This window comes from Littorina saxatilis, linkage group LG13 (genome assembly GCF_037325665.1).
Source record: "Littorina saxatilis isolate snail1 linkage group LG13, US_GU_Lsax_2.0, whole genome shotgun sequence".
NCBI lineage: Eukaryota > Metazoa > Mollusca > Gastropoda > Littorinimorpha > Littorinidae > Littorina > Littorina saxatilis.
In genome coordinates this window covers 42,734,137-42,753,469 of record NC_090257.1, presented here as the reverse complement: position 1 = coordinate 42,753,469, position 19,333 = coordinate 42,734,137, and the positions used below count along the sequence as shown (strand labels likewise).

General features: G+C 40.9%; 1 protein-coding gene across 1 annotated transcript in view; it reads left to right on the top strand.

Moving 5' to 3' along the window:
- Positions 1-18,667, top strand: part of LOC138945795 (peroxisomal ATPase PEX1-like) — a 58,157-nt gene extending 39,490 nt beyond the window's left edge. The window contains exons 23-24 of the mRNA XM_070317303.1: positions 2,696-2,880; positions 16,940-18,667. Of these exons, the coding sequence (XP_070173404.1) occupies positions 2,696-2,880; positions 16,940-17,021 (267 nt within the window). The 3' untranslated portion in view covers positions 17,022-18,667. The remainder of the gene's footprint in view (positions 1-2,695; positions 2,881-16,939) is intronic.
- The last annotated feature ends 666 nt before the right edge of the window (positions 18,668-19,333 follow it).

Sequence of the window (19,333 nt, the reverse complement as noted above, 5' to 3'; positions counted from 1 at the left end):
TACCTCAAGAACTTAACAATACTGAAGTTAATCACAAGGAATATGAAACATCTTTTAGTATCAAGGAATTAGACATTGAATCTGTTGAAACCAACTGCTGGAGGTCATTTAAAAAATCTTTTCAGAGAGAAAAAAATATGTATTTCTCTCAGTTTCAACAGTGATTGATGAAACCCTTGCCCCGAGGGCTCGACACTCTCCAGCATTCACTCCACTCTCCCACAATCCCTCATGCACAATGGCCGCCTTCCTTCGCAGTGGCGCACAGGTGCAGGCTCCTTTTCTGCTTTCCCATGCTGAAGAGTGCTTCGATTGCACCGCAGTTCCCCCTTGTGCACAAAGGGAGGGAATAGAAGAAACCTGCTCCTATAATGTCGCTGAATGGAAGCAAAGCTAAGAGCATTAGCGGGGGCTATTAGCACAAGAGCGCGGTTTTTGTGTAGGGGAGAGAGGGACAAGATGGATCACAATACAGGGTATTGATGGAAGGGGGAAGGTTTTTATGCCTCTTTATTGACACTCGACAGACAAGGATGGTTGGGAGATGATAGGGGTGTGCTTTGGTCATTGTAGCTGTGTAAAGGATGCAGGGGGGGGGGGGGGGGGAGGTTAGATTAAGGAACTTGTCCTGAGGCTTCTTTACACTTGGTGCTGTGAGGAATGAAGAGATTGTCTGTTCTTTTTCTATGTAGCTCCCACTTGTTCTTGTTCGTCTGCTTTTTCGTTTGTCTGCTTCTTCCATTTTTGTCTTTCCTTTCTGTGTCTTTCTTCTCAGCAATAAACATATTGTTGGTGTAGATCAGTTGTGTGTGTGTGTGTTGATTGTTATTAACCTGGGCATGTTCGTTTTTCTTTTGAAACATGATTACAGTTTTTATTTCTGTAGATTGATCTTGAGGGGGGGGGGGGGGGTGATAAACTACGGTTTCCACGTTGATCAGTCCCACCCCTCCTCCACCCACATAAGCAGACAAGAACGAATAACAAAATACTACCACCCACGTGTTCCCAGTTATTGTCCATATCTCCTGCAGATTTAAAGGCAAAGTGCAGCTCACAGCCTTCGTTTTGCGTTTTTGTTGCAGCTGAGTGCATTTACAGTTCAAAAATCCTTCTATGGTAGTAAAGCAAACCCAAAACTACCCAACGACATCTGTGAAGCTCGACAGTTTCTTGTTCACGCGAGTGCATAAATTAACCTAGTTATTACGTGGTGTTTGGTCGGAGTTCGATTCAACTGAGTGATTCCGGCCTCCATTTTGTTTTACACAAACTCATGATGATGTCTGACATAGTTTGCTTAGTGACGTGTCTTTTTGTGCATGATGTGGTGATCTACCTGATCTAAATTTAGATCCAAAAATAGGTCAAAACCAGCCGGGTCCGAGTACGAAATTAATTCGTAAAAAAATCGCAGTTCTTGACTCTTTGGGTGCAAGTCAATGAAACTTGGTAGTTCTTCTAACGGATAGCTGCCTGAGGTATGACTAAATGCACCTGGATTTGACAAGTTCAGTCCCCAGCCACTATACACACATTCTGACCACTTTTCTCCTGTACGAAACCAGCAAATAAAAAAACCCACCTCACAAACAGACAATCGGACATGACAGAAAGAAGAAAGCAAGCAAAGAAAATTATTTCTAATCACAAAAAAATGTTGCCATCATTTTAGCATTGCTGCAGAACATGTTGACGCCGGGGGACAGGTGATACCAAGAACGTTTCTATAACTGTTATGGCCATACAGTGGAACCTTTCTTTTAAGCCCTCCCCAATTTAGACTCCCTCCCTTTGAAAACCCTGTGTTCTCAGACTTTGTGGTCATAACCTCATGTACCCCTATTTTTAAGATTCCCTTTTTTTAAGACCTACCCTTTTCAGATTTGTTTAGGTCTCAAAGGAAGGGGGGGGAGGGGGTTCCACTGTATCAGCAAATGTGTTAAACAAAATACACCCCTGGAACAACCGACCGGCACGGTGGCCTAGTGGTAAGGCGTCCGCCCCGTGATCGGGAGGTCGTGGGTTCGAACCCCGGCCGGGTCATACCTAAGACGTTAAAATTGGCAATCTAGTGGCTGCTCCGCCTGGCGTCTGGCATTATGGGGTTAGTGCTAGGACTGGTTGGTCCGGTGTCAGAATAATGTGACTGGGTGAGACATGAAGCCTGTGCTGCGACTTCTGTCTTGTGTGTGGCGCACGTTAAATGTCAAAGCAGCACCGCCCTGATATGGCCCTTCGTGGTCGGCTGGGCGTTAAGCAAACAAACAAGCAAACTGGAACAACCACTGTACACAAATTAATCAGAAGTACAGTTGTTCCCAGGCCTCGGTCTTTGGTTATTGACGTATACTTTTTTTTTATCTGACGCATTGGTACGGTCTGACCCCAGGCCAGTCGACCTTCCGATAGTTTTGACATGTAGAAAGCCTTCTGACCATCAACTTTGCTGCATCAACTTTGCTGCCAAGCGGACAAAGCCAGGACATTTGGACCTATACATATTTTTAATCCAGGTCCAACTGACCTTTTGTTGTGTGAGGTCAACACTCTTCTCCTTCTTCTGCTGCTGCGTTCCCGTTGCCGTGCTAGACTGTCAAGGTTATTGAAATGATGAAGTCTGCAGTTCGCTACAGGGACTGAACAACACTGAAAACGGGTGTTTCACTTGCTGGTTCCTCCTGTGTGTGTGTAGGTGGAGACGATTCACCGGCGTCAGGGTCAGTTCGTGCCGAGGACCAACCTGGAGCGACGCCGAGCCTCCAGCGTGCTGGTCAAGCCCAACGTCATGGTGCCCGTGGGTCAGCGCCACCTGCTGGCGGCAGCCAAGTCCATGAAGCCGTCAGTGTCGGCCACAGAGCGTCTGCGGTACCAAGTCATGTGAGTTGTTAGAATCGCTTGTGAGTTTGTTGATGTGTGTGTGAGTTGTTAGAATTGCTTGTGAGTTTGTTGGTGTTTGTTTGTTTGTTTGTTTGTTGTTGTTTTTGGCTTGTTTTTGTGTGACTGGGATGGGTGTGAAGAGAGGGAAGAATAGGGGTGTGGGGGGGGGGGGGGGGGGGGGTGCTTGGAAGTGTGTTATGTTTGCGTGTGTGTGTTTGTTTGCTGAATTTGTAGTTGTTAGCATGTTTGTGTGCTTTGCGGTGTTCTTGTTCTCGTGTGTTTTTGGGGGTTGTCTTGTTTTTTGCAATGTTTTTGTTTTGTTGGGTTTGCTGGTTTTGTTGTGTGTGTGTTAGTGTGTGTTAGTGTGTGTGTGTGTGTGTGTGTGTGTGTGTGTGTCTTAGTGTGTGTGTCTTAGTGTGTGTGTGTGTGTGTGTGTTTTTTTATTTCGGGGGTAAGGGATGTTAGGCCAAACTATGTTCGGAATTTAGCATTGAAGCTGGTAAAACGAACAAGCATGATTTTTTTGGTCTCGAATGTCTCAAAAAAGAGTTGATGTACTATGTTTTCTGCATGAACACACAAACACATCACAATTGGACACAGTAAAAAGTAAGATTGACACACATCTCAAACACTGTAGGGACAACACTAAAAGGAGCGGTCTGTAGGGAGAGAGGAAGTTGCGTGAGAATGAGCAAGGGGAGGGACAAGTATCCTTGGCATTCGATGTCATTAACCCCACTCGTTTTGCAGTTTGTGGGCCACAAATTTGTGCCCTTATTTTGTTGGATTAATGACAACGAATGCCAAGGATAGACAAGTATCGTGGAAGCAGCAAGCGACAAGATGTCAGCTGGGTCCCAAGAAAAGGGCGGCGTGTTAAAACAAGCAAGCAGGGGAGGGAAGGCGCTGTGTTGGTTTCATTAGTGTCACCGTCCCCTGCTTTGCACCGGGGCCAAGGGGAGATTAGCGAGCAATGGCGAGTGTTGTCGCGCCTTTGACGCGCTGCGTGACCTGCCTGCAATCTGACGTCACAAGGGCAGATTTGGATCTGAGATGAACTTAGGAAGGGAAAGGGGGGGGGGGGGGGGGGGTGAATAGCAATGAGTGGAAGGTTTTCCCCAAGGACACAGTTTTAGCTGTGATTCGTTTTGGACCTTATCTCAGTTTTTTTCTTCACCAAACCGTATCATTGTGTGAGATAACAGTCCTGAGTTTTCAGCGAACTGACACCCCCCCACCCCTGCACCACCCTTACACCAAACCAGTTTTGACGGAGAGCTGGGGTTCCTGCCATAGCTCATTTCAGACCCTCTGGTCCCCCTTCATTTCAAAAACTGTGCATCTTTTGCTCTGCATTCCGCTCAAAATAAGTACTATGATTTTTCTAGTGAAATAATGTGTGCGTGTGGATGCTGACTAGTTGGTCGTAATGAATGCCAACAAACAGCAGAGTTACACTCTTTGGCAACACCTCACAGCCAGCTGTCACTTTTTCTTCTTTTTTGTGTGCAATAAATTACTTTCCATCGCATATCTCATTGTGCAAGAGACGGGTGTCTGCTGAACTTCTCTTCTTCTTTTTCTTCGTTCATGGGCTGAAACTCCCACGTTCACTCATGTTTTTGCACGAGTGGATTTTTAGGTGTATGGCCGTTTTTACCCCGCCATTCAAGGCAGCCATACGCCGATTTCGGGGGAATCTGCTGAACTTCACGTGGTTACCTTGAGGTCCAGTAGTGTGCGATGCTTGATAGAGGGAAGGGGTTGCTATGGAATTTAGTAGTCTTTGGGAATACATTTGTTACATGTGCCTACACACTACATTATTTCATTTGAAAATAAGGTAATGGTCCACTTACTCAAAAGCAATTTATCAAAAAATAAAAGCCTTTGAACAAAAGTGTTGGAAAACAGATACGAAAAAAACCAAGTACCAATGTAATTATCTATAATGATCTATATATGTTTCTTCTTCTGCGTTACTGTGCCATTTTTATTGTGGGATCGCTGGTTTTTACCCTGCTTCGTTGGCAGCGTGATGCATTCTGTGAGGGTGTGTGAGCTAGCTGTCTGCATGTGTTTCCAAGTCCCTGGACTTTCGCTGCAAACTCGGGATTTTCAACGTTCGCATCGGTCTTTTCTGCATGCATGTGGACACCAGTGTTGTGCTATATTCCGCCCCCATACCATTGCACTTTCTTTCTTTATTTGGTGTTTAACGTCGTTTTCAACCACGAAGGTTATATCGCGACGGGACCGTTGCACTGAACTCTGGGAAATACAGAAAAATATCCGCATTACTTGGAATTACATCCTTACCGATAGCAACGGTTAAATAGCCAGAGAGCTACCTCGTGACTGAGCTACGGACTAACTCATGTTCCTTCTATACATGTATAATTTTGTTCGTTTTCTTGCCAAACGTTATTGACATAGTTTTATTTACAAAGATCTCCTGTGTATATTATATAAAACTTTTATTTTTACTATACTGATCAAACTTTCATGCCACGGAAAGGACGTTTTAATAAGATAATATTTAGAGACGGGCGAGGCAAATGCTGAAAGGTTTTATATTAAAGATTGTTCAGTTTTTATTTCAGATGTGCATTTCCCGCAGCATTTTTGTCATTCGCCCAGAAATGTGTTAATTATTTATTTGGCATAAATGTGTATGGCAATCCGTTTGTAAAGAAATTACGTTTTTTCCTGTTGATCTAAATAATGAATTATTTAACTAAATAATTCATTATATAGCTAAATAATTCATTATTTAACTAAATAATTCATTATTTACACAAAAGTAAAAAGTGTGATTGTTGTAATTAAAGAAATCTTTTATTTACTAAACAATTCATTATTTAATAAAAAAAAATCCATTATTTACTATATAATGCATTATATACTATAGAATGCATTGTATACTATAGAATGCATTGTATACTATAGAATGCATTCTATAATATAGAATGCATTGTATAATATAGAATGCATTCTATAATATAGAATGCATTGCATTCTATATTATAGAATGCATTCTATATTATAGAATGCATTCTATATTATAGAATGCATTCTATAGTATACAATGCATTCTATAGTATACAATACAGTAACAGAGAGAGAGAGAGAGAGAGAGAGAGAGAGACAGAGAGAGACAGAGAGAGAGAGAGCGAGAGAGAGAGAGAGAGAGAGGGAGAGAGAGAGGGAGAGAGAGAGAGGAAGAGAGAGAGAGGGAGAGAGAAACAGAGAGAGACAGAGACACAGAGAGACAGAGAGAGAGACACACAGAGAGACAGAGAGAGACAGAAACAGAGAGAGAGAAACGGAGAGAGAGAGAGAGGGAGAGAGAGAGAGGGAGAGAGAAACAGAGAGAGACAGAGAGAGAGAGAGAGAGCCACACAGAGAGACAGAGAGAGACAGAAACAGAGAGAGAGAAACGGAGAGAGAGAGAGGGAAAGACAGACAGACAGACAGACAGAGAGAGACAGAGAGAGACAGAGACACTGACACAGTTTAATTGAATAGAGAGAAAGAGAGAGAGGAGAGAGAGGGAGAGAGAGAGAGAGAAACATAGAGAGACAGAGACACAGAGAGTAGTTTCGTAACGTTATAGAATGCATTCTATATTATAGAATGCATTCTATATTATAGAATGCATTCTATATTATAGAATGCATTCTATAGTATACAATGCATTCTATATTATAGAATGCATTCTATATTATAGAATGCATTCTATAGTATACAATGCATTCTATAGTATATAATGCATTATATAGTAAATAATGGATTTTTTTTTATTAAATAATGAATTGTTTAGTAAATAAAAGATTTCTTTAATTACAACAATCACACTTTTTACTTTTGTGTAAATAATAAATTATTTAGTTAAATAATGAATTATTTAGCTATATAATGAATTATTTAGTTAAATAATTTATTATTTAGATCAACAGGAAAAAACGTAATTTCTTTACAAACGGATTGCCATAAATGTGAGGTCTAGGGGTAGTAAATGGATAGCTCGCATTGTTTCCAACATTAATAATCCAAGTACACCGGACCTCAACCCTTGTTTTGTTTTTACCATTTTATATATCACACGTGTTACAGCTCGATTGAATATTGGTTTCTTAAATTCGCACATAACTTAATGCTGCTCAGTTCGATGAAGGCGTAGCGAAGGGTAAACTCAGTCGAATAATTAGTTGAAACTTGTTTTGTTTCAATTTGTTATGTGAACCAATTTACTGAGGGGATAGGGACAAATTAATGCTGTGCGTTTTTGTGCACACTTGAGTTAGATTCTAGCTAGATATAGTAACTGTCATGGCGTACGTACTGACGACAGAACTACTTGAATCAGAAAGGTTTAATAATAGACGGAGCGTAATCTTGTTTGCGACATGCCTATCTTTGTGTGTAGAAGGCGATGTGTAGAAGATGAAAATAGGAACGGGAACTTTATCACCAGTGAAAATAACCTGAACACGAAGAGCGTATTCATAGTACTCCTTAGCATACATAACAATGTTGCACGCACATTGAAAAGAAAAGAAAAGAAAAGTTTATGCATGTATCTGATTATACAATAATTTATGTACGTTTTAAATTTTAAAAGAGGAATTTTTGTTTTACATTTTTAAAATTCCCAACTGCCTGTGCCAAACGTTACGTCACACCCGTTTGGAGAGTGATGGCGGCTTTCGCAACATTCCCCCAGTCGCGACCGGTGTGTGATACTTCGAGGACTACCCCCTTGGCATTCTTGTACAACTATTTCAAATATTCAGCGGGTTTTTGATGTGCAAGTTTGTGCATTATGAGTGTATGTGGCTCGGGTTTTTGAAGCAAAGAGTGTGACTCAGTATATATACATGTCCTAGAACTACCACGTGCTCGACAGTCAACACGGCGATAGAATGGTGTTTGTCTCAGAAGTTATTGCATTGATTAAACAGAAAGTCAAATGACAGACATAACAGAAAAGACCCAAAAAAGTTTGTTCTAAACTGTGAATGCATACTATTGATTTATCGTGGGATTATGTGCAGCCCTGTGTAAGGCCGACATTTGTCATCATTTTCACGAGTTTTCATTCACAAACACCTGGGAAATAAATCTCATGTTCCCCATGCAATAAATCGAGGTGGTGAATGGGTTTGAGCTTTCAGGTGAAACGTGGATTGTCAAAGTAAAAGCCAATCAGGCTGATTGTTTGATGTGTGGAACCATCGCGGCTTTGGATTTGTGTTTCCGAGGACAACGATTGTAAGCATTCACTCTCAAAGACCCAATCAATGTTGATAATTACCACGGCGACTCATGGTCAATTTGCAACTTATCTCGTTAATCGCAAAATCCACAACGAAAAGTCATAAACAACAGAAATATGCTGAACACTTACTGAACTCACACGTATGATCGCAGCTCCATACATTTTCAGACTGGAAGAAAAGCGTCAACAAGCTACGTTTGACGTCACATACAAGGTTGACGTGTTATCTCGAGCTACTGTGACGATGCTTTGTGGCCCGGAGTTGGATTCTAAAAATTCGTCTCCCTGTGGGTTATTGTGCATTTTGTTGCACAACCAAAATGATGACAAAAACGATGTTTGGTGGCTTGTCGTCAGACCAGCATTTTGTTGTTGGTCCTCGGGGAGCATATCGCCTTTTGTCTCATATTTATCAACCGCGGCCTTCGGCCTTGGTCGATAAAGATGAAACAAAAGACGATATGGTCCCCTTGGACCAACAAAAAAGCTGGTCTGTCAACAAGCCACCAAACATCTTATAATATCTAGATAATAATGCAGTGATGATAAAACAATAATAAATGAGTGAACAGTACTTATAAACAAGTCCAAAAATGATTATGGTTGAAACTCGCAAAGAGGTGTATGTACAAGACTGCCGCATGCGATGTAGCCTACGTAGGCCTACCCTTTTTTCTGACAAATCAGCCAAGTCCTTGTGCCAACTGTGATGAAGCTTTCGGGGTGTTTATCCGTTTGCTCGTTCTTTCTTTGCTTTATTCTAAGGAGTCAGGGAAGAGACAATTTTCTGAACTGAATTGCAGGGTGTTTTTTTTTGCTGCTAAAGCGGGAAAAATATTGTCGCTTTCTCTGTCGTGCCATGTCTTCTTCTTGTTCGTTCATGGGCTGAAATTCCAACGGCTTTTACATGTCTGACGGTTTTTACGCCGTCATTTAGCCATTCGCCGCTTTCGGGGGATGTCGTACTATGTCAATCGCTTGTAAGATGTTCACTACAGGGTGTGATTGATTCACTTCGTGCGCTGTTAAACCAGTACATCTTCAGTCCTTAAAATGTTAGCTAGCTGTAGATTATTCCTCGCGAGTCAGTCCTTGTGATTGCAAAGGCTTGGCCGGAAAACATCACATTTTTCAAGTGAGACATTTTGCTTTTTTCTTGACACAATCTCAGTCTTCGGTTAGACACCGCCGGAAAACTGAGAACAAAATAGTATTATGTCCCTGTGATCACGAGGTGTCGTACTTAAGAGATCAAGTTGTGTCAAGTTTAACGCGAAAATGTTCTTTCTGTCAGGCGTTGATCCTATGCGAATAGTTCTTTATTTGTCTAATTTCATAACAATAGAAGCGGACAATATTGCAAGTATGACGTGTTATTCCAGTCTAGTGGAGCATGGGTAGCGTGTAGCCTACATTTAGTGCTGAGGATTCCAAATCGCCGCGTGCTTTTGTAAATGCTTCTTGTAACCTTTATACCGGAAGTAGAACTGGAACGATCGATATTCTTGCCAACTGGTTGTACGTTGATAAAAGATGGGACAAAAAGCCCACAAGAACATTGTAAAAATGTGAAAGGCAATGGCATTTGTCTTTTGGTGAAAAGGTAAAGTCTAACAGTGCACAAGTGGTTGGGCAAGGTTACTAGCATTGATAAACCACAGAGTACGACGGACCTTACCTTAGAGCATAGCTTCTTCTCGGTTTATTTATAAACACTGCCTTCGTCAGTCAAGTCGGCAAATGGTGGATGGACGTGCATATCACCGACATGCCACTTATTTGGGACAGTGTTTACATTTTGGGCCATGGCTAATGCCATGATCGGAGACTACTTCGGTCAATGTTGTTAGGGTATTGATTTGACAAGTATATATGCGATATGCCTGCTTTGACGTGCTAGGCACAACAAATCATATATGGTTTTCACCATTTATTTTTACTTCATCGATTGGCTGCGGTTTGTGAATGGGGAACGCCCACCGGCATTAGGCTTGTCTGTGCAAATATATCGAGATAAAGGGGTATATGGACCGTCACCGAAACAAATCCCTCTTCAAAATCTGGTTACCCTGGTGAAAAAGTCAAGTAATTCCGCATATATTATAATATGACATTTTGTGTTCGTGTATATATAAACACTTTCCTTTGTCACCAACTTGATAATGGGGTTGCGGATATTTCTTACTCGTAAATGTCCACGTATTTCGAGAAGGACCTACCTTTTTGGCCATGGTTTATTTCCCCATCTTGGACACCTTTGATCAACATTGTTGACGTTTTCCTTTCTTTTTGGTTTTGTCTCTTGGGGCAGAATCTGTGCTATAAACGTACATCGATTTTAACTCTTTGGGTGCGTCATTTATACCATCGGGAATACCCAATGTGAGCAATCTTGCACACTCGTGTAGTCGAATCATTTCGTATCGGGAGAGCGATAGTTCGTTTGCACTAGCAGAATGACTGCTTTAAACCTATGATATTAATAAACTATTAGACTCGCTAGTCCAAAATCAATCTGGGTCCAGTTTTGGAAAGTAAAGCTTAACGTTCGGTTTGATTAGGACTATAGGACGAATCAATTTAGTGGGTACGGGTGAAAATGTTCGCGGCAGGTACTGTATTTCACGTCTTGTAACCGCACTGGGAGTTCGTTCGCAAATGGCCAGTGGTAGACAAAATCAGTCTATAGATTTAAAAGAAAAATATGAAGGTCTATGTCGGTACTGGTGGCGAAAGCAAGGTTGCAAGCATTGGTAAACCACACTGTATCCGGAACTTCATGTTAACAAATTGTAAACAAGTGCGGGACATTGCCCTTTTAGTGCTGTCGGTGGGAACGACATTACTTATTTCTGGTGACCTGATTCATTCCTACCTTTGGACCGTTACTTGGGCTGAATTCACGTGTGTGCGTTTCATAACCTCTGCAGTGAACTGGTTTAAATGTTAATATGTTCATTTTATATTTGAATGGAAAAACCTTTGAGAAAAACGACAGTAAAGAATTCAACAGGAGAGGAACGTGATTTTAAGAGAATGTGACCTCATGAGGTTAAAAGTAGATCAGGCATAATGCACAGTAGCGTAAGTTCGCTACGTCAGGGTATATTTTGGTAACAAATGACTCGAACTCAAAAACGATATTACTCAAGGATGGTAGTCATTAGGTTCTGTCTTGCAGCAAGCCCTTTCTGATCTATACGGCTGATTCCAGACTACGAGACAAGAAGATACGAGGCATGCAGTTTAGTTGAATAAGACAGAAGACTACAAGAACATTCTACGTTAAAGTCTAGCCGACCTGTGCAAAGCGGATTTGGACCCCTTGACTTGCTGACTTACGTTGAATCCATTAAATAATTTTCAATTTATTTTAAACTCCACTGGTTGGCCACTTTTCGGGCATATGTTCATAATGTAAAGTGATTCTAAGGTAACATTACGTTTTGTTATTGTTGGCCCTGAATAACAGGCACCCACCCACTCCCTCTCCTGGCCCCAAGCACCCGGATTCAGATGGCTTAAAAAGTCACAAATGGAATGTTTATTTGGCTCATTATAACTGTGTCGAAAATCCAAAAACACATAGACTGCTAACTGAAACAACACATAGACTGCTAACTGAAAAAACACAGACTGCTAACTGAAAAAACACATAGACTGCTAACTGAAACAACACATAGACTGCTAACTGAAAAAACACATAGACTGCTAACTGAGAAAAAAAACATTGACTGCTAACTGAAAAAAACACATAGACTGCTAACTGAAACAACACATAGACTGCTAACTGAAAAAACACATAGACTGCTAACTGAGAAAAAAAACATTGACTGCTAACTGAAAAAAACACATATTCAACCGATTCAACCGATGAGACAGAATCACAAAGGAAAACGCATAAGAATCTTTTTTTCTGCAAGCTTTTACTTAGTGTGTGTATCAAAACACACTAGCTGCCACTGTGACAACATACCAAACACACATAAATTTGGTAAAAACATTAAACAATTTGATGAACACGGATTGATCGCGGTGGCAAAAACAGCAGACGGTCTATATGGTCGGTGGTAGGGATTCAAAATGTCTCCATTATTGATAAACCACATAACCGCGGACCGCCCTTACTCTAAGAGCTACTAATTCACCTATATACCCTACTTTTAATTCTTGTTTGCACATGTGGTAAGTTGTTTGTACATTTTATTTTATACCCCTACAACTCGGTTTACCAAGTTACCAATGCTAATGTGAGTTTTTATTGGTTTCTACATAACATCAGGAACTTTCTTGTTGCAGCAAACTCCTTGAACGATCTATACTTTTCTTGATAAAATTAATTTTTCACGAAAAACAAGCTGATTTTGTTATCACAGGCGCTTATATTCTAAATATAGCAGCTCGAGCCATTGATCGACATGACTGAAACTGGAAGGGCAAGGACGATGTATGCTGTCATGTTGGGAAAGTCCGATTCCGTCATGAATAGGCTCTCTTGGCCATATCGGAATTCCCCGTTTTATATTTGCCTTTCACCACTGCTGTTTGTCATGTTTGTAAAGGTGTTTCTCGTCTTATATTGTAGGATTTTACTGTATGTTATCTAGATGTGAATTCCAGAGGGTTACCGATCACTGACATTCAAGTTACAATTCAATGACATGATTCACGATCACATCATTTTCAAAGTGAATAACGTGTGGGTTTGTTTGTTTTTTGTTGTTGTTGTTTGTGGGTTTTGTTTTGTTTGGGGGGGGGGGGGGGGGGGGGTTACGGGTATGACCCGGTGAGAAGTTAGGTGTTAAGGGCAAGGTTAGCCAGAGTTACAAATGAAACTTTTTTGTTGTTTCGACTGTTTACTTGCTACATAGACCTAGTCCCTGCTTGAGATCAGTAGTGCAGCTTCTCTGTTTTATTCCCCATCTTGCTGACGGTATTACTGAGTGGTGTTGAATAGGTTGATGACGGGGGGAGGGGGGGGGGGACGAGGTGTGAGAGGCGAATGATTAGCGAGAAGAGAGGCTTTTGCTGTCCGATGTATGTGTAGCTTCCTGGGCAGGCTACACTCCTACCTGTCCCCTAATTCTTTACCTGTCTCGCGCCGGGTGCACGGGATTAGGAGAGCCGGCACTGGAGTAAGGGATGTGAGCGAGAAGCCTTAGCGGTGGGAGAAAAAGGCTTTTACTGTTTACCTGGGATCCGTACGACTTCTTGTTCCTTTCACAAGTTGCTGGTACTGGATGAAGCGTGGGAGCAGTGAGGGGGGGGGGGGGGGGCGGGGGGTTAGGGGAGAGGTGCATTGGAGGGTGTAATTAAGTTGTGACAAGCGGTTAGGGAAGAAGAAAATCCGGATTGCTGTGTAGTTTGCCGTCTTTGCCTGAATTAAATGATTAACCCCCCAAAACAGCAACAAGAGTTTAAACAAGAAAAACAAGGTGGGTTAATCGTGGACCGTTCCAAATGACAACACAGAACTTAGTCCTATTGGCTTTTTAATAGAACCAACAGACAAACAATGATCAGAAAATGTAATGGTTAGCTTAGCTCGGTCCTGCTTATACACCTTAATAGTTAAAGAACATAGTTACCTGAATACAATATTATAACCTCCTTCTTCATCTTCAAGATAGTGGGAGGAATGGGAGCGTTCATTGACATTGTAGGGAGTAAGGTATGAGGGTGGGGGAGGGTTTCGGGGGGAGAGGGTTGGGTTCGAGATGCGGAGGGCAAGTTTGACGAGAAGGCAGCTTTTGGCGCCCAGTGTACTGGGTGTTTACCTGCCAGGGTCAGTGCGGTTCCCCATCCCTCCATTCTTCACCTTGCAGATTCCGGGTACCCCATGTACCCCGGGTGGCGTCGCCATGAAGTGGGGTGGCTGAGTTGCTACTGCACTCCAGTAGTCGAGGTCCGCGTTTGCACCAAGTGTGGGTTGAAAAAAAAACCAAAAAAAAACCACCATCAGACAAACCAAAGAACTTAAAAAGAAGTATTGTGTTATTAATGAATAAAATGGGGTCTAAAATATAATTGAATCAAATGAAATATATAAATAGAATATATACGTGAATACAATAATAATAAGTATATACCTTTGGGACGGGAGGGGGTGAGGGAAGGGGAGATGGGGTGCAAATGTAACTCGATGAGAACTGAGAATTGGTCAGGAAGTTAGGGGGGGGGGGGGGTTAGGGTTGGGGGGGGGGGGGGCGGTAAATTTTGCAAAGATCACAGCACCAAGTTACGAAAACGGAATGTGCTCGCGCAATCACTATACCGCGAGTGCTCTCAACTCCATACTCAACGAGCAGGGCTGGTAATCCATGCATAGAGTTTTGACGGAGTTGTTTCCCTTGTACCACTCGTACAGTTGCACTTGACTTGGAGACGTTTGTCAAGGATGGTAGAGAGCGTGTCAGATGCTTAAACGTGAAATTTAATTTTCCTTCGATTTCACATTGATGTGTTACTTTGTGATAAAAGATGTTGGATTTGTGTTTGTTTTGTTTTCTTGTCGACGAACAAACATAGGCTACTCTATCCCATCATGCGAGAAACAAATCCGGGCATCCCAATCATGATCAAGTGCATTCAGTTTCACAATTCTCTCCGCTCCTATTGCAAAGTCTCGCTAGCTACATTATTTCAACTTCAGAGAGCACTTGACATAGAGGCATAGGTAGGAAACGAAACTGAATACACATACACATAACACGCACACAAGAACCACACCGAACCAAACATAATTGGGCATTGTACACCAATATGTCCAATGTTCACTCATGTTTAACACTTTTTTTACGCTATTTTAGATCACCTCAGGGCAAAAAAACGAAAACCAAACACCCCAACAGTCTTAATCACAAAGAGAACTAAGCATCAACACGTTAAGTACACTAATTTGTCCAATGTCCACTCCTTTAAGCATCAAAACGTTAAGTACACTAATGTGTCCAATGTCCACTCCTTTAAGAGTTTCTACACCAACATAATATAACATGTCGAAAACTAAAAAATGGTTTTCCCTCGATCTACAAACAACTCGTTTTCCTTCAAGTATGTTTTCAGTAAATTACCGAAATTCCTAGCCCTTCAAATCAGGACATTTACAAATATTTTAGAGTTTTTTCTCGAAAATGTGTAAAACTTATGAATGAAAAAGAAAATGATGTGTAGATATAGTGAAGTTTTGGGGGATTTTGTTAATTGTCAGGTTTTCACAATTAACTGTAACATAAATACCGGAGCCTAAGACAATAAACGAAATAGTACGCACCCAAACACACTCACACACAAAGAACATACCGAACAGAACTGAGCATTACAACATCACCGTCGCGATATAACCTTGAATGGTTGAAAACGACGTTAAATAAAGAAAGAAAGAATTACAACATCAAGTACACTAATTTCTCCAATTGTCAATCCTTTCACAGTTGCATACTGACACTACCTGACACCAAAGCATAGGACAGAAAACGAAACAGAACGCACCGCCGGAGCACACTGGCACACAGGGGCCAAGCAAGTACTCCATAGCAAACGGAAGAATGTCGTGATGGTCTGAAAAGAAGTGTGTAGCACGTGCTTTCTTTGCCGGCTTCGTGTCAAGCTGCCCATACGACGTGTGCAGAATACTGACCGCCTCTTGGTGTGTAGAATGGTCTGGTGGGGGATTTGGCCCAAGACGGTTCGCTGAGTTGATTCTTGATTGGTGGTCCGGAGTGGGTTAGGGATGGAGTGTTTTGGGTAGATAGTGGTAATGGTTGGGTAGAGGTTGTGTGTGTGTGTGTGTGTGTGTGTATGTGTGTGTGTGTGTGTGTGTGTGTGTGCGTGCGTGTGTGTGTGTGTGTGTGCGCGTGCGTGCGCTCGTGCGTGCGTGCGTGCGTGCGTGTGTGTGTGTGTGTGCGTGCGTGCGTGCGCTCGTGCGTGCGTGCGTGTGTGTGTGTGTGTGTGTGTGTGTGTGTGTGTGTGTGTGTGTGTGTGTGTGTGTGTGTGTTTTGTTGCGATTATGATATATTTTTGAGTCACTTGAGAAAAAGTGACTCTATGTAATCGGTCAGTGTTAGTCTGTCCGGCCGGCCGTCCGGCCGGCCGTCCGTAGACACCACCTTAACGTTGGACTTTTCTCGGAAACTATCAAAGCGATCGGGCTCATATTTTGTTTAGTCGTGACCTCCAATGACCTCTACACTTTAACGATGGTTTCGTTGACCTTTGACCTTTTTCAAGGTCACAGGTCAGCGTCAAAGGAAAAATTAGACATTTTATATCTTTGACAAAGTTCATCGGATGTGATTGAAACTTTGTAGGATTATTCTTTACATCAAAGTATTTACATCTGTAGCCTTTTACGAACGTTATCAGAAAAACAAGGGAGATAACTAGCCTTTTCTGTTCGGCAACACACAACTTAACGTTGGGCTTTTCTCGGAAACTATAAAAGTGACCGGGCTCAAATTTTATGTGAACGTGACTCATTGTGTTGTGAATAGCAATTTCTTCCTGTCCATCTGATGCCTCATATAATATTCAGAACTGCGAAAGTGACTCGATCGAGCGTTTGCTCTTCTTGTTTATGATTAGGCAAGTATACGTCGAGTGCCATCTTGAATTTAGTATTGTTAATGTTCATCTATTTATGGAATTTAGGACTACTAATTTGTGTATTGCAGTCTGTTTTTCATCTAGATTCGACTTATTCATCCCATCCCACCCCTTACTTCAGTTGCACTCTTCTTCAGTGATTAAAACCCTTGCTTGTGTTGTCTGTCTCAGATACCACAACTTTGTGTCCGGACGACAAGGGGACTTCCAAACCGGAAACCAGCAAGCGGGCATGCGCACTACACTCGCATGAGCACTTCCTTTCGCTGTCGTCACGCAACTTCAACACAGAGATATACGTAGCAGAAGAATGACGTCGTTATTATTTTGTGCTCAGTTACTGACATTCTTGCCAAGGCTTTTTGTGTGGTGCTGTGCCCTTTCATATATATGCCTAACACGCTGATTTTGGCCAAGAAAGAAACACAACTGAATAAAACGCTGATGTTTTTCGGGTATGTGTGTGTGTGTGGGGGTGTGTGTGTGTGGGTGTGTGTGTGTGTGTGTGTGTGTGTGTGTGTGTGTGTGTGTGTGTGTGTGTGTGTGTGTGTGTGTGTGTGTGTGTGTTTACCTGTTCTTCGTGTTGACTGAAGCATACTTCGTCATTTGATATTATTTCTCACAAGCTGTTATCCTGTTCGGTAGCGACGTTATCCTTTTAGTGTTGATATTAACTGTCAGTGTGATATCTGACATCTGCTAATTGTACCACATTCTGAAGCGACTTTTTCAGTCGTTCTTGTTTTAAAATTAGATACTGAACATTTGTGCTTCACACAGTGGGCGCAAGGAAGTCAGTCGTGGTCTGTGTGTATACTACAGATCGCTTTTCAATGTATGTTTACTCATGAGTTAACTGTGTGATCGATATATTAATGAATGGATGAATTTATATACGGATGGATATATTTTGTATGGATTTTCATGACAGTTTCAGAATGAAAGTTATTAATTGAAAGTTATTTATTGAAAGGTCCCAAGAGTACGTTTATTATATATGTGTGAGTAGTCGGCTTGTTGTTGTTGTTGTTGTTGTTGTTGTTGTTGTTGTTGTTGTTGTTGTTGTTGTTGTTGTTGTTGTTGTTGTTGTTGTTGTTGTTCGTTGGTGCGTGTATGAGTGTTTTTGAAGACATCATTGTTTTATACGTATGAATATTTCTAACTTCCAAATGAGTGGAGTATGTACGTGTACAATAAATTGTCATGTTCTTGCTGGACAGTTGTTGGGTGCTTGTATAGCGGCAGGTAATGTGTGAGTGCACATATGTTTCTAACGTTTGAATTAATTACGTGTGTGCGTGCATTTAAAACTTCTATTGTTGCAGGAAGGTTGGTCGGTGTTTTGTTTGTGTGTGTATTTGGGTGTTTGTTTTGTTACCCAGTTACTATGTTTATACATATTTCTAGCATCACACTATATTGTGATGTACATGTATAAAAACATGCATGTCTTGTAAATATAGTTGTATATAGTGTTCATGCGGCACGAAAGTTGCTAACTCTAACGGTCACAAAACACCCTGTACCTGCACATGTGTTTCAAAGTTATACGCATATTTCGAGCATGGTCAACTTCGTGTATTTTTTTCCATTTACTAATATATGATTGTTTTTTGGGGTTTTTTTTTTAACAGAAGGTTTATATCCATATGCATGCGCAAATGCAAGGTCGACGATTTTTGTAATTCCATGACATTATCTTTTTATTTTAATTTTGGAAATATTGAGAAATCTTATTTACTGTATGATGTTTGCGTATATTATATAGACGCAAGCTGTATTCAACATTAATGTGATTGTATGTAATCACAGTATGTATGATTGTATGTAAACACAGTATGTATGATTGTATGTAAACACAGTATGTATGATTGTATGTAAACACAGTATGTATGATTGTATGTAAACACAGTATGTATATGATTGTATGTAATCACAGTATGTATGATTGTATGTAACCACAGTATGTATTATTGTATGTAAACACAGTATGTATGATTGTATGTAACCACAGTATGTATTATTGTATGTAAACACAGTATGTATATGATTGTATGTAAACACAGTATGTATGATTGTATGTAAACACAGTATGTATGATTGTATGTAATCACAGTATGTATGATTGTATGTAAACACAGTATGTATGATTGTATGTAAACACAGTATGTATGATTGTATGTAAACACAGTATGTATGATTGTATGTAATCACAGTATGTATGATTGTATGTAATCACAGTATGTATGATTGTATGTAAACACAGTATGTATGATTGTATGTAATCACAGTATGTATGATTGTATGTAAACACAGTATGTATGATTGTATGTAAACACAGTATGTATGATTGTATGTAATCACAGTATGTATGATTGTATGTAATCACAGTATGTATGATTGTATGTAAACACAGTATGTATGATTGTATGTAAACACAGTATGTATGATTGTATGTAAACACAGTATGTATATGATTGTATGTAAACACAGTATGTATGATTGTATGTAAACACAGTATGTATATGATTGTATGTAAACACAGTATGTATGATTGTATGTAAA